Source organism: Dendrobium catenatum, unplaced genomic scaffold, assembly GCF_001605985.2.
Source record: "Dendrobium catenatum unplaced genomic scaffold, ASM160598v2 fragScaff_scaffold_1615, whole genome shotgun sequence".
Taxonomy (NCBI): domain Eukaryota; kingdom Viridiplantae; phylum Streptophyta; class Magnoliopsida; order Asparagales; family Orchidaceae; genus Dendrobium; species Dendrobium catenatum.
Genome location: NW_021320077.1, coordinates 548,146 through 563,570, shown reverse-complemented (window position 1 = coordinate 563,570; position 15,425 = coordinate 548,146). Strand labels below are relative to the sequence as shown.

The window sequence follows — 15,425 nt, the reverse complement described above, 5'->3', positions numbered from 1 at the left end:
GTATATACTTATATATCATATTCTAGTAATAATCCTACCCTGAATACCAGTAGTTTATATGCCTAACTATTAACTCTTAGCTTCACTAACTAATTATACTTTTTGAAATAGGATATTTTATTCTTTTTAAATTATAATATCTATTATTTATTAATTAACCTATAAAGAATTATAAGTCCAAGTTTCAATTAAAATTCAAGTTTCATGAACTAGTTTATTTGCATTATTTTCTAAAGTTTTCCTTTACTGTTCATTTATTAATTTCACAGTAGCATTCAGCTTTTTCCACTAATCTAGTCATGCAAGAATTGATCTGTAAAACTCGCAACAAATGCGTTTAGACTCGCACAGCTTTTCAAAGCGTCGTGACGAGTTTTAAAGTGGAAATTATCAGTTTGTCTGGATTTTGATGGAAATAATTTTGAAAAATTCATCGCAAAATTCTAAAAAAATTGATTATATAAACTTGTATTTGATTTTTATTAATTTAGGAATTAAACATTCATCGAAGTCTCATATTCCAATATATCCCTATGTTATTCAAGCATGGGTTATTTAAGTGAGGGCAAATTTTGAATTATGGAATCCCTTTCTTTAAGGGGACGAATTCCATTCGGGTGAATTCGGTCCATTTTCATTTCTTCGGCCCGAACTCAGAAGAGGAAAGCGGCGCGGTAGGCGGACGAGAAGGAGAACGGTGGCTCCGGCGGTGGATTCGGGCGGCAAAACTTGGGGAAAATTGTAGGGAAGATTAGAGAAGAGCTAAGGTAGAGTCTTTATGACCAATTTCCATGTTTTTCCTTAGGGTTTTCTCAAAAAAGATTTCTAGGGTTTGAGAAAACTTTGATTTTTTTTTAAGATTTATGGGGGATTGTTAGGGAATGATTAGGAAATTTTTATGTATAGAGAATGTGATTTCTTTGGAAGTTTTGAGTTGGAGAAATTTATGATTTTCCATAAAGTTAGAAATTTTTATAGTACTTTTATAAAATTGATCTAAGGGTTTATGATGTTTTCTAAGGGAGAAATTAAGTTTTTCTTACAAAAATGTATTTTCTAATTTTTAATTATTAAATCCGAAATATGATTAATTTAATTATGAATTAGGTGTGAAGGTGAGAGTTTGATGTATTATGTGAGGTGATATATAATGAAAATGTATGTTCCAAATTAGGGGTTTAAAGGTAAATTCCAGATAAATAGTTATTTTTTTAAATTTATAATGAGTGTAGGGAATGAGGTTTGTTTCATTTAAGTGTGAACAGTGGAAAGTGAAGAGTTGTAGGAAATATGGTGGAGCACGTGTAATTGAGGTAGGTACATTGTGGGCATTGTTAAATTTAGAAGAATTCAAAATTATACACCATAGCATGTTTTATATTGTTGTGAAATTTTAGCTTCTTCAATCGTGACTGTTTTTTATATCTTATAATGAGCCTTAATAGTATGCCATGTTTCTTGGTTTGCCTAATTATATGGTGAACTCATTGGTATGGTTTAGAACATGTGATTACTCTTTACATTGAAGTAACACGTCTATTATGTGATTGATTTATTATATATAATATATTATAATATATATATAGCTAATTATTATATATATTTCTGAGTAATGATAAAAGAATTATAACTTAGATCATTTTCTTTCCTCGAATGCTAACATGAAATAGATGTTAGTCATCATATAGGGGTACAATATGATCATGATTAATATAAAATTCTATGAATTAATTTAAAGGATGAATGTATGGTGCATTGATTATCGCAGAGAGTATCTTTGGTAAAGGATCCTTTGCCGGCATGGTAAAGGTGATTCTTATGACCATGGAAAAAGGATATGGCAAACATTGTTAGCCGTTATTAGTAAATAAGATACTCGAGACGGTGATTAATAAATTAAATTTATTTGTTATGTATATTAAATTATTTTTATGATGTATGGAAAATAATTCATGTTATTGTTAAATGATGTAGTTGCAACTTAACTAGAAGAAAGAGGCTTAATGTGTGACCTAAGGCATGTTATTAGACTTATGGATTTTGTTTAATATTTACAAAGTCATTGACATAGCATGTTATTATCCTATAGGTTAGAGTAGGTATAAGATGCATGTGCTGTATATTGCTTAGATTGCTTTGTTGTTTTATGTCTTAGGGCTGAGGAACCTGAACCTGAGGCCACTGATGGCAATACTGGAGAGGTCAAGAGGGAATTGCCAACAGTAGTGGAGCGTCAAGGCAGTAGCATTAATGCTACTTTGGATTCTTTCACCCAAATGATGGCGGCTATGACACAGATAATAAAGAGTACTCAGACTCAAGCTGGAGGCAGTGGAAGCACGATGATGGACAAGAATTTAAAGTTATTATAATATATGAAGCCCCCATCATTCGTAGGTGGACCCATAGAGGCAGAGGATTGGTTAATGAAGGTTGAGAAGATTTTGGAAGGAATATTATGCCCTCAAGATAAAAGGGTTTACTTAGCTACTTATGCCTTCAATGGGGAAGCAGAAAGATGGTGGAGAAGTCAGCTAGAAGAAACTTTTAGTGGGAGACCTAGCAGCCAAGTGACATGGGAGGAGTTTGTTAAGGTGTTTAGAGATTGGAATGTACCAATGACTGCTAGGAGGTCAATGCAAGAAAAATTTATGACATTGGTGCAAGGTGACAGAACCATTACGCAGTATGAGGCTGATTTCACCATGCTTTCTAGGTATGCCTCTCATTTAATCCCTAATGCATAAGAGAAATGCCACCGCTTCCTTTGTGGCTTGAGGGATAGCATTAGATAGCCATTGGTTCCTTTGGGTATTGAAGATTACTCTACTTTAGTTGAGAGAGCACGAAGGATTGAGCTGGATTTACAGAGTACTCAGAGGAGGAGAGATTTCCATAAGAGAAAGAATGAGGATAGATCAAAGGCTACTCAGTCCTTACAGTCAGGAAGACCCCATTGGAAGAAGCTTAATCCAACATGTCAGAGCGTAGCATTTCTACAGCTGTATGCAATAAGTGTGGGAGAACTCATAAGGGAGAGTGCCTCTCTGGCACTAATACATGCTACTGGTGTCATCAACCAGGGCATATGGCAAAGTCTTGTTCTCTCTTAGGACAAAAACCTACTACTGAGGCCAAAACAGGTAACACTCTTCCTCAAAGGACAGCTAGCAGGCCAAGAACTGTAGAGTATAATGGATCTACCCCATCACAAGGCCAAGCTCGTCCACCGGGTCAACCAAGAGTTTATGGATTGTCACAACAAGAGGCTAAGGATTCTCCTGATATAGTCATAGGTATGAGATTTAATTATGTCATTGAATTTCCTTTATTATATGAATGGAATGAATGTTATGTTATATATGTTATCAGGGATAATTTTTGTGTATAACAAACCTGTTAGAGCGTTAGATGATACTGGAGCATCACACTCATTCGTTTCAAAAGAGTTTGTTAAATCTACCCACTTGTCTTTCACACTTATGATGAAGTCGTTTTCAGTGTTGATGCCAAATGGAACACATATGAAAACTAATCGGAAGTGTCATGTGGAGTTGACTATTGGTGACAAGAACTTAGAATCGGATCTTATTATATTTTCATTAGCAGAGTTTGATACAATCCTAGGTATTGATTGGTTGTCTTGCCACTTTGTGACCATAGATTGTAATAAGAAAGAACTTAAATTTTGTATGCTAAGGGAGAAAGAATTTAACTTCATAGGGGAAAGAAGTATAACTTTCATGATAGTCTCATCCTTAGGGGCATACAAATTGTTGAAGAAGGATTGTGAAGGCTTTTTAGCCTATGTAAAGGAGGAGAAGAAAGAAGAGAGGAGATTAGAGGAGATACCTATTGTGTAAGAGTATCCAGAAGTGTTTGCAGATGATTTACCCGGCTTGCCTCCAAGCAGGGAGATTGATTTTACTATTGAGCTGGTTAGTGGAGCGGATCCTGTTGCTAAAGCCCCTTATCGGATGGCGATAAAAGAGTTGAAGGAACTGAAAGATCAATTGCAAGAATTACTTAATAAGGGATTCATCAGGCCTAGCACTTCTCGTTGGGGTGCTCCTGTGCTTTTTGTGAAGAAGAAGGATAGAAGTTTAAGGCTTTGCATAGACTACAAAGAATTGAACAAGTTTACTATAAAGAATAAATACCCTATTCCGAGAATTGATGATTTGTTTGATCAGTTGGAAAAGGCCTTTGTGTATTTCAAGATAGACTTGAGATCAGGATACTATCAGCTTAAGATTCGAGAAGAGGACATAGCAAAGATAGCGTTCAACACTAGATATGGGCATTATGAATTTGTGGTGATGCCCATTGGACTTACAAATGCCCCTGCAGTATTTATGGATCTTATAAACAGAATCTTCAAGCCATTTATGGATCTATTTGTGATAGTGTTCATTGATGATATATTAGTGTATTCCCCAAATGAAGAGATTCATGCAAATCACTTAAGGATGGTGTTAAATGCATTCAAAGGGAATGAATTATATGCTAAGTTCTTCAAATGTGAGTTTTGGTTGAAGAGTGTGAACTTTTTGGGACGTGATTAGCAATGGAGAGATCTCTGTGAATCAGCACAAGGTAAAAGCTATAGCAGATTGGCCACGGCCCACTACTGTGATGGAGATCAGGAGCTTTTTGGGTTTGGCTGGTTACTACAAAAGATTTGTTGAGGAGTTTTCTCGAATAGCTATGCCCTTATCTAGATTGACCCAAAAGGCAGTGAAGTTTGATTGGTCAGATCAATGTGAATAGCCTTTTCAGAGACTGAAACAATTTTTTATAACTGCTCCAGTGCTAACTATTCCTTCAGGGATAGATGGATTTCAGCTTTATAGTGATGCCTCTCACAATGGGCTGGGTTGTGTACTGATGCAGAATGGAAGGGTTGTTGCCTATGCTTCTAGGCAACTGAAGAACCATGAAAGAAACTATCCAACCCATGATTTGGAGTTAGCTTCAGTGGTCTTTGCCCTAAAAAATTTGGAGGCATTACTTGTATGAGGTGAAGTGCGAAGTTTTTACTAATCACCAAAGTTTGAAATATATCTTCGCACAGAAAGAGTTGAATTTGAGGCAGAAAAGATGGTTGGAGCTTATCAAGGACTATGATTTGGATATCCAATATCATCCAAGCAAAGCAAATGTAATAGCAGATGCCTTGAGCATGAAGACTTCCAGTAGCGCCAGTTGGATGATTACACAACAACATGAGCTGATAAGAGATTTGGAGAAGCTAGAGATTTCAATAGTTCAGCCCAATGATGCAGAGTTTGTGGCTTTGAATCAGATAATCATTCAGTCAACATTGAAGGATAGGATAAGGGAAGCTTTGCCACAAGATGCAGAATTTGAGAAAGTCCTAAATATGGTGAAGGTTGGTCACGTGGAGTTTGAGCTTGATGAGGATGAGCTACTACGGTATAGAGGCAGAATTTGCATCCTAGATGTTGGAGATTTGAGGAAAAGGTAGTAACAAGAAGTACCAAGATTTGAAGGAATACTTTTGATGGCCGGGGATGAAGAGAAGTGTAGCAGAAGTGGTGGCTAAGTGTACAGTTTGCCAGATAGTTAAGGTAGAAAATCAAAAGCCAGGAGATTTATTGCAGCCTTTACCCATACCAGAATGGAAGTGGGAAGACATAGCCATGGACTTTGTAGTTGGATTACCCAGGTCCAGAAATGGTCATGATGCTATATGGGTGATAATTGATAGGTTGACCAAATCGGCACACTTATCAAGCAATCTGATGCTGTTGAGAAGTTGAAAAGTATTTATGTTAATGAGATTATTAGACTTCATGGTGTACCAAGATCGATAGTATCAGATAGAGATGGGAGATTTACCTATAGGTTGTGGAGGAAGGTTAAGGAGGCAATGGGCACCAGACTCACTTTCAGTACAGCCTTTCACCCTCAAACAGATGGTTAGTCAGATAGAACTATTCAGACTTTAGAGGATTTATTCAGATTATGTGTACTTGATTTTGGTGGCAAATGGGAGACACATTCCACTGATTGAATTTACTTATAACAACAGTTTCCAATCAAGTATAGGTATGGCACCTTATGAAGATTTGTATGGAAGGAAATGTTGAACTCCTTTATATTGGGCTGAGACAAGAGAAAGAAAGATCATTGGAGCTAGATGATGCTACTAAAAAGATAAAACTGATTCGTGACAGATTGAAGGTTGTGCAAGATAGACAGAAGTACTATGATGCCAAACATAGATCTGTTGAGTTTGATGTTGGAGAGTTTGTATTCCTCAAGGTGAGCCCTATGAAAGGTGTGAAGAGATTTGGTAAAATTGGGAAACTGAGTCCAAGGTAGGTTGGCCCTTTTGAAATATCAGAGAGAGTTGGAAGTGTGGCCTACAAATTGGTTTTGCCATCTCATATGAGTGGAGTACATAATGTATTCCACATCTCTTCTTTGAGGAAATACATTGCAGATGAAGCTCAGAAGATCAGTACTTAATCAATAGATATCCAACTACATCTGACTTTTGTAGATGAGCCTGAGAAGATCATAGATTATGATGTTAAGCAGCTTCGAAGCAGAGAAATTCCTTATGTTAAGGTTCTTTGGAAGCATGGATCTGAGAGAGATGCTACATGGAAGAAGGAATCAGAGATAAGGGAAAGCTAACCACACCTATTTGATTAAGGTATGATTCATTAATGCTTGTCTTAAATTTCGATGACGAAATTTTTATAAGGGAGGGAGAATTGTAAAACCTACAAAAATGCTATTTTAGACCTCGCACGCTTTTCAAAGCATCGCGACGAGTTTTAAGTGGAAAATTCAAGTTTGTCGGATTTCGATGGAAATAATTTTGAAAAATTCTACGCAAAATTCTAAGAAATTTGATATATAAACTTGTATTTGATTTTGCTTAATTTAGGAATTAAAATTCATCGAAGTCTCATAATTCCAATAATACCCCAAATGTTTATTCAAGCATGGGTTATTTAAGTGAGGGCAAAATTGACATTATGGAAATCCCTTTCTTTTAAGGGGACCCATTTCATTTCTTCCGCCTGAACTCATGAATAGGAGAAGGCGGACGGGTAGTCGGACGGGTAGGCGGACGGGAGAGGAGAACGGGTGGCTCCGACGGCGGATTCCGGCGGCCAAACTTGGGGAAAATTGTACGGAAAATTAAGAGAAGGCTAAGGTGAGTCTTTATGAACCATTTCCCATGTTTTTTCCTTAGGGTTTTCTCAAGAAAATATTTCTAGGGTTTGAGAAAACTTTGATTTTCTTTAAGAATTTTAATAGGGGATTGTTAGGGAATGATTAGGAGATACTTTTTATGTATAGAAATGTGATTTTCTTTAGAAGTTTTGAGTTGGGGAAATTTAGGGTTTTTCCATAAAGTTAGAAATTTTGATAGTACTTTTATAAAATTGATTCCTAAGAGTTCTATGATAGTTTCTAAGGGAAAAATTAAGTTTTTCTTACAAAAATGTATTTTCCTAATATTTATTTTAAATCCGAAAATATATTAATTTAATTAAGAATTAGGAGTAAGGGAGAGTTTGACATGTTTATGAGTGAGAATCAATGAAAATGTGTTTTCCAAATTTAGGGTTTTAAGGTAATTCCAAAAATAGTATTTATTTTAAATTTATAATGAGTGTAGGGAATGATGTGTGTGTTTCATTTAGGTGTTGAACACGTGGAAATGAAGAGTTCGTAAGGATATTTGGCGGAGCACGTTGTATTGAGGTAGGTAAATGTGACACTTTTAAATTTAGAAGAAAATTTCAATTCTTTCAACCATAGCATGTTTTATATTGTTGTGAAGATTTTTAGCATTCTTCCAATCATATTGTTTTTATATTTTATTATGCTCTTAATGTCATGCACATATTTCTATGATTTCCTAATTATATGAACTCATTTGGTAATGGTTTAGAAACAATTGTGTTATCTTATATTGCAAGTACATCTCTTATGTGATGATATATATATATATATATTGCACTTGTCTCTTTCTAGAGTAATGATTAAAGAAGGTACTTAGCTCATTTTCTTTCCTCATGCTAACATGAAATCATGTAGCACATTAGGAGACAATTGACCATATGCATGAATAAGAATATTCCTATGAATAATTAAAGGATCAATGTATGTGCATGTTGATGCGGAGGTATCTTTGGTAAAGGGAAGCTCTTCCGAGCATTGGTAAAGGTGGTTTTTATGAACCAAATGGTAAAGGTGGTTCTTATGAATCAAATGGAAAAGGAATGGCCAAACAAATTGTACCTGATCAGTACAAAAGATACTTCCGAGATGGGTAATTATAAGATATACAATACATTACATGTATATAAAACATTTTATGATTCATGAAAATAATTCATGTATTGTGTAAGTGATTAGTTGCAAGCTTAACTAAAGAAAGAGGCTTAATGGTTGACCTAGAGGCATGTTACTGAACTTTTATGATTTGTTTAATATTCCTACACAAAGCATTGGCATACATGTTATTTCCCTCGCCTTGTTCTCTAAATTTAATTGAAAAAGCATTTGCCTATTGAGTTATAACTCACTCATGTTGTGGGAAATTTTCAGGAGATCATGCGAATAGATAATGGCAGACCAACCACCGCGCACTTACCGTCGTAAGGAGACGACGGGAGGCAGGTTCTTTTGAGTTTTGTTATTTTGATGATAGAAGTTTGTATGTGTAGATTTTTTTGTGAGAGATAGATTTGTTTGGATCCCTTCTTTTGGAAGAACTCTCTATGTACATATTTCTTTTGAAAGATGAATGAAAAGTGAAAATTTTAATTGGATTTAGTTTAGTTGCTCTTTCATTTTATAGTTAAAAATGTTTGGTTTATGTTAGATCTTTTGATGATATGCTATGAAGGTTTATTCCATCATGTCCGACCTCTGTTACCGGCTCGCACTTGCGAGCTAACCGGGCCGGGTCGTGACATGATCTAGAGAGTGTGGTGATCACACGACTGGGAATGCATTAGTGTCATATTATAACTCATATACATATTAGTTAACTGTTAATCAACTTCCTATACATTCTTCGCACTCGTAACTACTCTCTTTGGAAATTGAAGCAGCTATCTGCTGAGTGCAAACCGCAAGACATAGAGGAAGTGCGGGAGGCCTTAAGAGCTATTACGGCTAACGCTGAAATCTATAAAGGAAAAATAAGGAGAATGAGAGGAAGGAGTCCAGGGAGAGGTAAGGAAAATTTCGTAAATGAGAAGTTTAATTAAGGTAAAGAATTCTATTTTTGGGGTTTAGCCTAACTTGATTTTTAAGAGTAAGAATTCATTTATGAATTTCATGATTCTTTATATTGACTATAAAAAAAAGGTCGGGGTATTCTAGTAGATCAAATACATTCTACTACTCTTGAAAACGAGATGAGATACCGAATCTCTAGTATATAAGTAAACGAAATGATATAACTTTTAATATAATTTTAGTAGCATTATTTCTCAAATTATCCATATTATCAAGTTATGATCACTTGTTAAATTAAGTTATTTGGTATATCGAGTTATTTGATATATACCATGTTTTGTATGTTGTAACATGATAATTTAGATGTATGATATGCTAGTCTGAAGGTTAAGGAGAAAATTCATATTATGGGAGATAGACCCGCACCAGTAAAGTCGAAATACCTGACAAGATAAGCCTTAGCAGGGACTGGACAGGAGGTACCCAACTCTCTCTCTCTCTCTCTTTCTTTTAAAAAGTTGGAGATTTAGATCCAACTTTGAAGGAGGGAGCAATAAGTGTGGTAAAGCATATAGATCATATGATTTATACAGAATAAGAAACATAGAGCTCGAAGAGTTCACACAGGGAATTGCACAGTTATTTGCATTAATTATTTACACTAATTATGATTCTCATAGTAATTTGGATATTAATATGCAAATTCTTGGTTTCTTGTTCTTGTACTATGATTGTGTATTTCATTAAGCATTTAGGTCATCAGTGGATGTATTATAGGTAAAAGGAGCTAACGGGGCTCTAGGCAGGAGTGTGACTGCATGGTGTATATAAATTTTGAGTGTACATAGAAGACGGACCAGTAAGCCATACATTAAGCTTTTGTGTATGTTAACTTTATTTAAAGTTTTAGTAAAACTCTATATTTTATTATGATGTATTATGAACATGCATCTGAATATGAAATTGAGATATAATTCTAAAATAGGCAAATTAGTTTTTGTGATAGTCTGGAAAGGTTATTTTCTCCTCACTTGATCATGATAAATGTTCAGAATAAGTGTTAGTAAGAAATATATCTGTTCAGATTTTCCTACTCTGTTACACTCCAAGTTAATTGAAGAGGGTCAAAATGGGATGTGACAGTTTATTTAGCATTGCACCCGGGCATTAGTGTTGCGGACCTCGCACACTTCTTGCTATATTTAGGCCATACAATATGTCGCTTCCAAAAAACTCCCTAGAATTAACATATTGTATTAAATGATTCATGTCAAAAGCGTAAGGGAGAAAAATTATTACAGAACATATCCCACTCTCATAGGATCAATATCATAGTAATGTTACATAAAAATAAATTAAAAATATATATGAAATAAAATAAAAAGAGTAAACTTCAAATCAAAATATCTATATTCACAACTTAATGCACACAAAAAACATACAAAACCAAAAATGCTCAAATGGGAAGTCTCATCAGATAGAAAATCATATGACAGGTAGAACATAAACAACTCGAGGAAGGATAAGTATAACCTTTAGACAAAGGAAAAGAATTTCCAGTCAGTCGATATTTAACATTTAAAAGTATAATTAGGAATCATATAAGAAAAAACCAGATAATTAAGCTTTCCATGAACAATTGACCTATGATATTTCCCGTAATATGCATAAGGATATTCCTAGGCTGAATTTCCTGCATTCCACAAACACATATAGATGTTCTATCATAAAACTAAGCTCTCAATGCTTGCCTGGTAGTTGTATCAAATAGTTTGTAAAAGGTAGTATGACACAGAGATGCAAAATTTCATGAATGGGCAACCTACTATCTGAAATGAATGAGGTTGAGCTATGTATCATTCTTGTCATCATGATCAACAGCGCTATCCTTTAAATCACTATTCGGCCAGGTCCAAATATCCTTCTACACCATCCTTTCCTATGAGAAATGGAGCCTGTGAGTTTGAAGCATACAACATCAAAGCCATTACCATTTTCTTTAAAGATACTTTGCACTCTTAGTGCTAAAAAAAGCGAGAGGCTCACTGATGCCACATACATTAAATTCCCAAGTTTTTATATTGAGTTAAACCACAAAGTCATTGAAAATAAATCGGCACACTAACCAACTCTAAGTTATCATTCTTTATTGAGTGAGCTTTGCATAAGTCATGAATGAGTGTATGTTGGTCCCAAAAAAAGTCTATTGAATTTGCAGCTAAAGAAAATTTGAAACATTCAAAATAAAAAATGTTTTCTTAAAATAAATGAATTTTCTGAAGGTAATAAGCGGATGCACTTATAAAACAGCGGAAAATAATACAGAATCCAACGGTTAATATCAAGAAATTTCACTACGAGTACCTTGCTCACTTACACTCAATGTCGGGTTTAGCGGGAGAAGGCTTTTAGTATACTCAAGGATGCCACGAAGATGGTGATCACACCAACGGTCTTGATCCACGGTGAGATTGCCGGTGTGGAGGAGGATGAGGGTGATTGATTGTTGACGGTCCAATCAGCATTTGAGAATCGGCGGTCGATGACGCTCGCAATGATTGGAGTAACTCTCTCCAAGTAATCTTCAAGGGTTGCGTCGTCTTCAAATCCAACGTCGAAACACGGAGATCTAAGAAGATCGACTTCTCCGTTGGCGTCGAATACAAGACCCCACTCAAGCTCCGGGTCCGCCATACCTGCTTGATTGAGGAACTCTTCCACGAAGAGAGAATTAGGAGATGGCGAGGAGTAGACTTAGCGCTTGGAGAAGGAGACGCATAGGGAGAAAGAAGAATCGGCGGGATTCCCAAGGGGAGTAGGTGTTCGGCCAAGGGGGAGAGAGAGAGGGGGCGGGTGGACTGAGAGAGAGGGATTTAGGTGTAGATGTGGAGATGGATTATTTACTAAAATCTGAATTGATTTCAGTTTTAGTAACTTTGGAGGGAAAATTTGAAACTCCTCTCAAATTTCAAGTGCAATCAAGGAGGGATTAATGAGCCCTTAATGGAGCCCATTAATAGGTAGTGGCCGGCGGGTCATGTGGAGGGGAGAGGGAGAAATTTAAACAAATAAACTGATGTGGATTTCAGTTTTGGGAAGGAAATTAGGAGGGAGAAGGATTTGAAATTAGTCTCAAATCAAGGTGTCATTAATGCATTAATGATTGCATTAATGGGGCTCTTCCCATAGTGAGGCCGGCGGTATGCTAAGGAGAGAGGGAGGGAAATCAAGATGAATTAGCTTCCAAATTTAGAGTGATGACGTGGAAATAAAGTTACAACGATTCCGATTTAATTTTAAGTTAAATTGGAATTCGTCATGAAAACTTTCCTAAATTGAAAATCCAAATTAGGAAAGTTTTTGAAATTTGAAAAGTCAAATTTCAAGGTGGAAACTATTGGAAGAGGAAAGGGGATTGGACGGGTGGGGCTTCACCGGCCGGCGGCTGGCCGTGGCTTTGGGTTTGGCTGGCGGTGAACTTCCAAGGGGCGGCGGCACAATGGCTTGGGGAAATTATTTGGGTACTCGAGGAAGAACAGTGGATGAAATACGATCACGATGATAGTAGAAATAACCACGAATCGAGGACTCTTCCAACGATTGGTGGGTCTTGCGGTTTGCTCCTCCCGAGCTATCTCCCTTCCCTAGCTCTCATGCAAGAAGAAGAAGAAATAAGATAGAAATTTTCATTCACAAAATCATTAACCAAAATATAACATGACATGGCCTATATATAGGTCCCAAAAGAAAAAAGAAAATACAATGACTCTCTTGCCCTCAGGGCTACACTCATGACTCAACTTAGACCAATGGTACAATAGGAAATAAAAGAACAGTGCATAAAAGAAATACATAAATAACTAGAAATATAAACTCTGAATCTCGGCCGTCGATCTGCGCTGTCTACGGCGATACACATGTCTGAACCTCTGGTCGATGTCCACATCACACAAAGTCATTGAAAATAAATCGGCACACTAACCAACTCTAAGTTATCATTCTTTATTGAGTGAACTTTGCATTAGTCATGAATGAGTGTATGTTGGTCCCAAAAAAAGTCTATTGAATTTGCAGCTAAAGAAAATTTGAAACTTTCAAAATAAAAAATGTTTTCTTAAAATAAATGAATTTTCTGAAGGTAATAAGCGGATGCACTTATAAAACAGCTTGAAATTCATTGACCACTGATAAAACAAGCCAGATATTGCATTGCATGTCAAAATTTTAACTTAGATATTTAATATAATTTTTTTCCATAATCAGTAGAAAACAGAAATTCAAATTGCAGAGTAATGATAAAATGTAGAATAAACTAACTTACATGACAAATGGGCCCTTGTGAAGATATAACAGAGTGCATCTCAGATGGATCTGAAACATAACCTAATCGCAAATAAGGAAGCATATCTGCAATAGCTTCTTTCTCTCTTCCTACATACACCTAAAAAGAAGAAGGCTCCGTGTTATGTTTGCTAATAACTGCCTAGTAAATAAAAACAAACCACAACACTAGCTTACATGAAAAACTTGGACTGCTAGCTTTCCATTTCTCTGAGCAACAATTCGTTTTTCTTGGTATTGGGGATCTTCTGTGTTTAGGGAAGCCTGCATGACAATAAAAGAAAAATGAATTCTGGAGAAGCCTTGAATTGTAAGTACTCTACCAAAAATTAAGCATTTTATTTCAACACCGCAACTCTTTCTCACCTCAATTACTAGCCGATCATATGGATTATCTTCATCAACAAAACCATAATTTAGGAGCAGCCTTGAATTTGGTTGTGGGCCACACCTAAAACACATGACAGTTTCCAGTATATATGTTGAATAAAACGCCACATGCATGCATATGAATGTAGACTAAGCACATCTACTAAACATGTACACAGATGGGCCAAGTTTTGGTTGTAACAGCAAAGAAAATTACCACACAACAATTGCATCCCCAGCCTTATAAGGACGATCAACAACTAGTTGAACAACATCATGATCAACTTTAAGCATAGCCTTGCAGTTGCTCTTGTAAGCCAGTAGTGGTGGCCCCAACGGAACCAAAGCAAACCTTCTAGCCAAACTGACATTCTGTATATATATATATATATATATATATATATATATATTGGCATAGGAACAAGGCCTCATTAGTCAAACATATAAAACACAATCACTTAAATATTATGTTTCCACTAAAAAAGCAATCTGGAAATGAATTGCATTTCCCATGCATTAAAATGCAAGTGTTTCTAGACAGAATATAGATGCTTTGAATAAATCAAAGTTTATTTATGCAACGGAATAAAAATTGGTCCAAGTATGGGACGAAATGTACAAGATACAAAATTTTGGATGAGCTTGCTGACGCAACAAGATTTTAAAACAAAAGGAGATGGAAAACTCAAGCATCACTTCACATGCAATTGAGCATTTATCTGTTTGAATTAGTGTATCCAAAAGTCCAATGCACCCTCTAGTTCATCTTGTTGCCAAGCCAGAACCCAACTTAGGCAGTTGGCCGAGTAAAATAAGGTGCTAAAGAGGAAATTGATATATCACCTCACAAATTAATTTATTCATGACGGCTACTTTATTAAGAATATAAAATGATAATCATTGCAATAAACCAATGCCAACAAAACTTTATCCTACTACGTCGGGTCGGCTACATTAATCTTTTTTCTCCATTGTGTCATGTTAAGAGTCAAATTCTCATTTAAATCTAATAAAAAAATGTCATTTCTAAAATTTTCTAACCAAGTATTTTTAGGTCTACCTCTACCTTTCTTAACATAGGTTAAATCTAAGATATCTACTCTCCTAATCGGGTCAACGAAAGGCCTACGTTTTATGTGCCCAAACAATCTAAGGTGGTGACTCCCTCTAATCTTATCGGCCACTAGCGCTACTCCAACATTTTCACGTATATACTCGTTTCGCATTTTATCTCTAAGAGTGAAGCAACTCATCCATCGTTGCATCCTCATCTCGGAAACACTTAATTTTATGCTTCCCTTTTATTGGCAAACATTCTATGCCATAAAGCATTGCAGGTCTCACCACCAACTTTAAGAATTTTCCCTTAAGTTTGAGGTCTACTTTTCTGTCACACAAAAGACCCGATGCATTCCTCCACTTCAACCATTCAACTTGAATTCTATTCCTCCACTTCAACCATCCAATTTGAATTCTAC

The 15,425-nt window shown here is 35.8% G+C and overlaps 1 protein-coding gene across 1 annotated transcript in view; it reads right to left on the bottom strand.

Annotated features, from left to right (window-relative positions):
* The window catches only part of LOC110094849 (ribulose-1,5 bisphosphate carboxylase/oxygenase large subunit N-methyltransferase, chloroplastic), a 71,098-nt gene that overhangs the window by 10,806 nt on the left and 44,867 nt on the right, over positions 1-15,425 (bottom strand). The window contains exons 6-9 of the mRNA XM_020820185.2: positions 14,165-14,319; positions 13,945-14,029; positions 13,756-13,842; positions 13,559-13,678 (exon numbers count right to left, since the gene is read on the bottom strand). Coding sequence (XP_020675844.1) covers positions 13,559-13,678; positions 13,756-13,842; positions 13,945-14,029; positions 14,165-14,319 — 447 coding nt within the window. The remainder of the gene's footprint in view (positions 1-13,558; positions 13,679-13,755; positions 13,843-13,944; positions 14,030-14,164; positions 14,320-15,425) is intronic.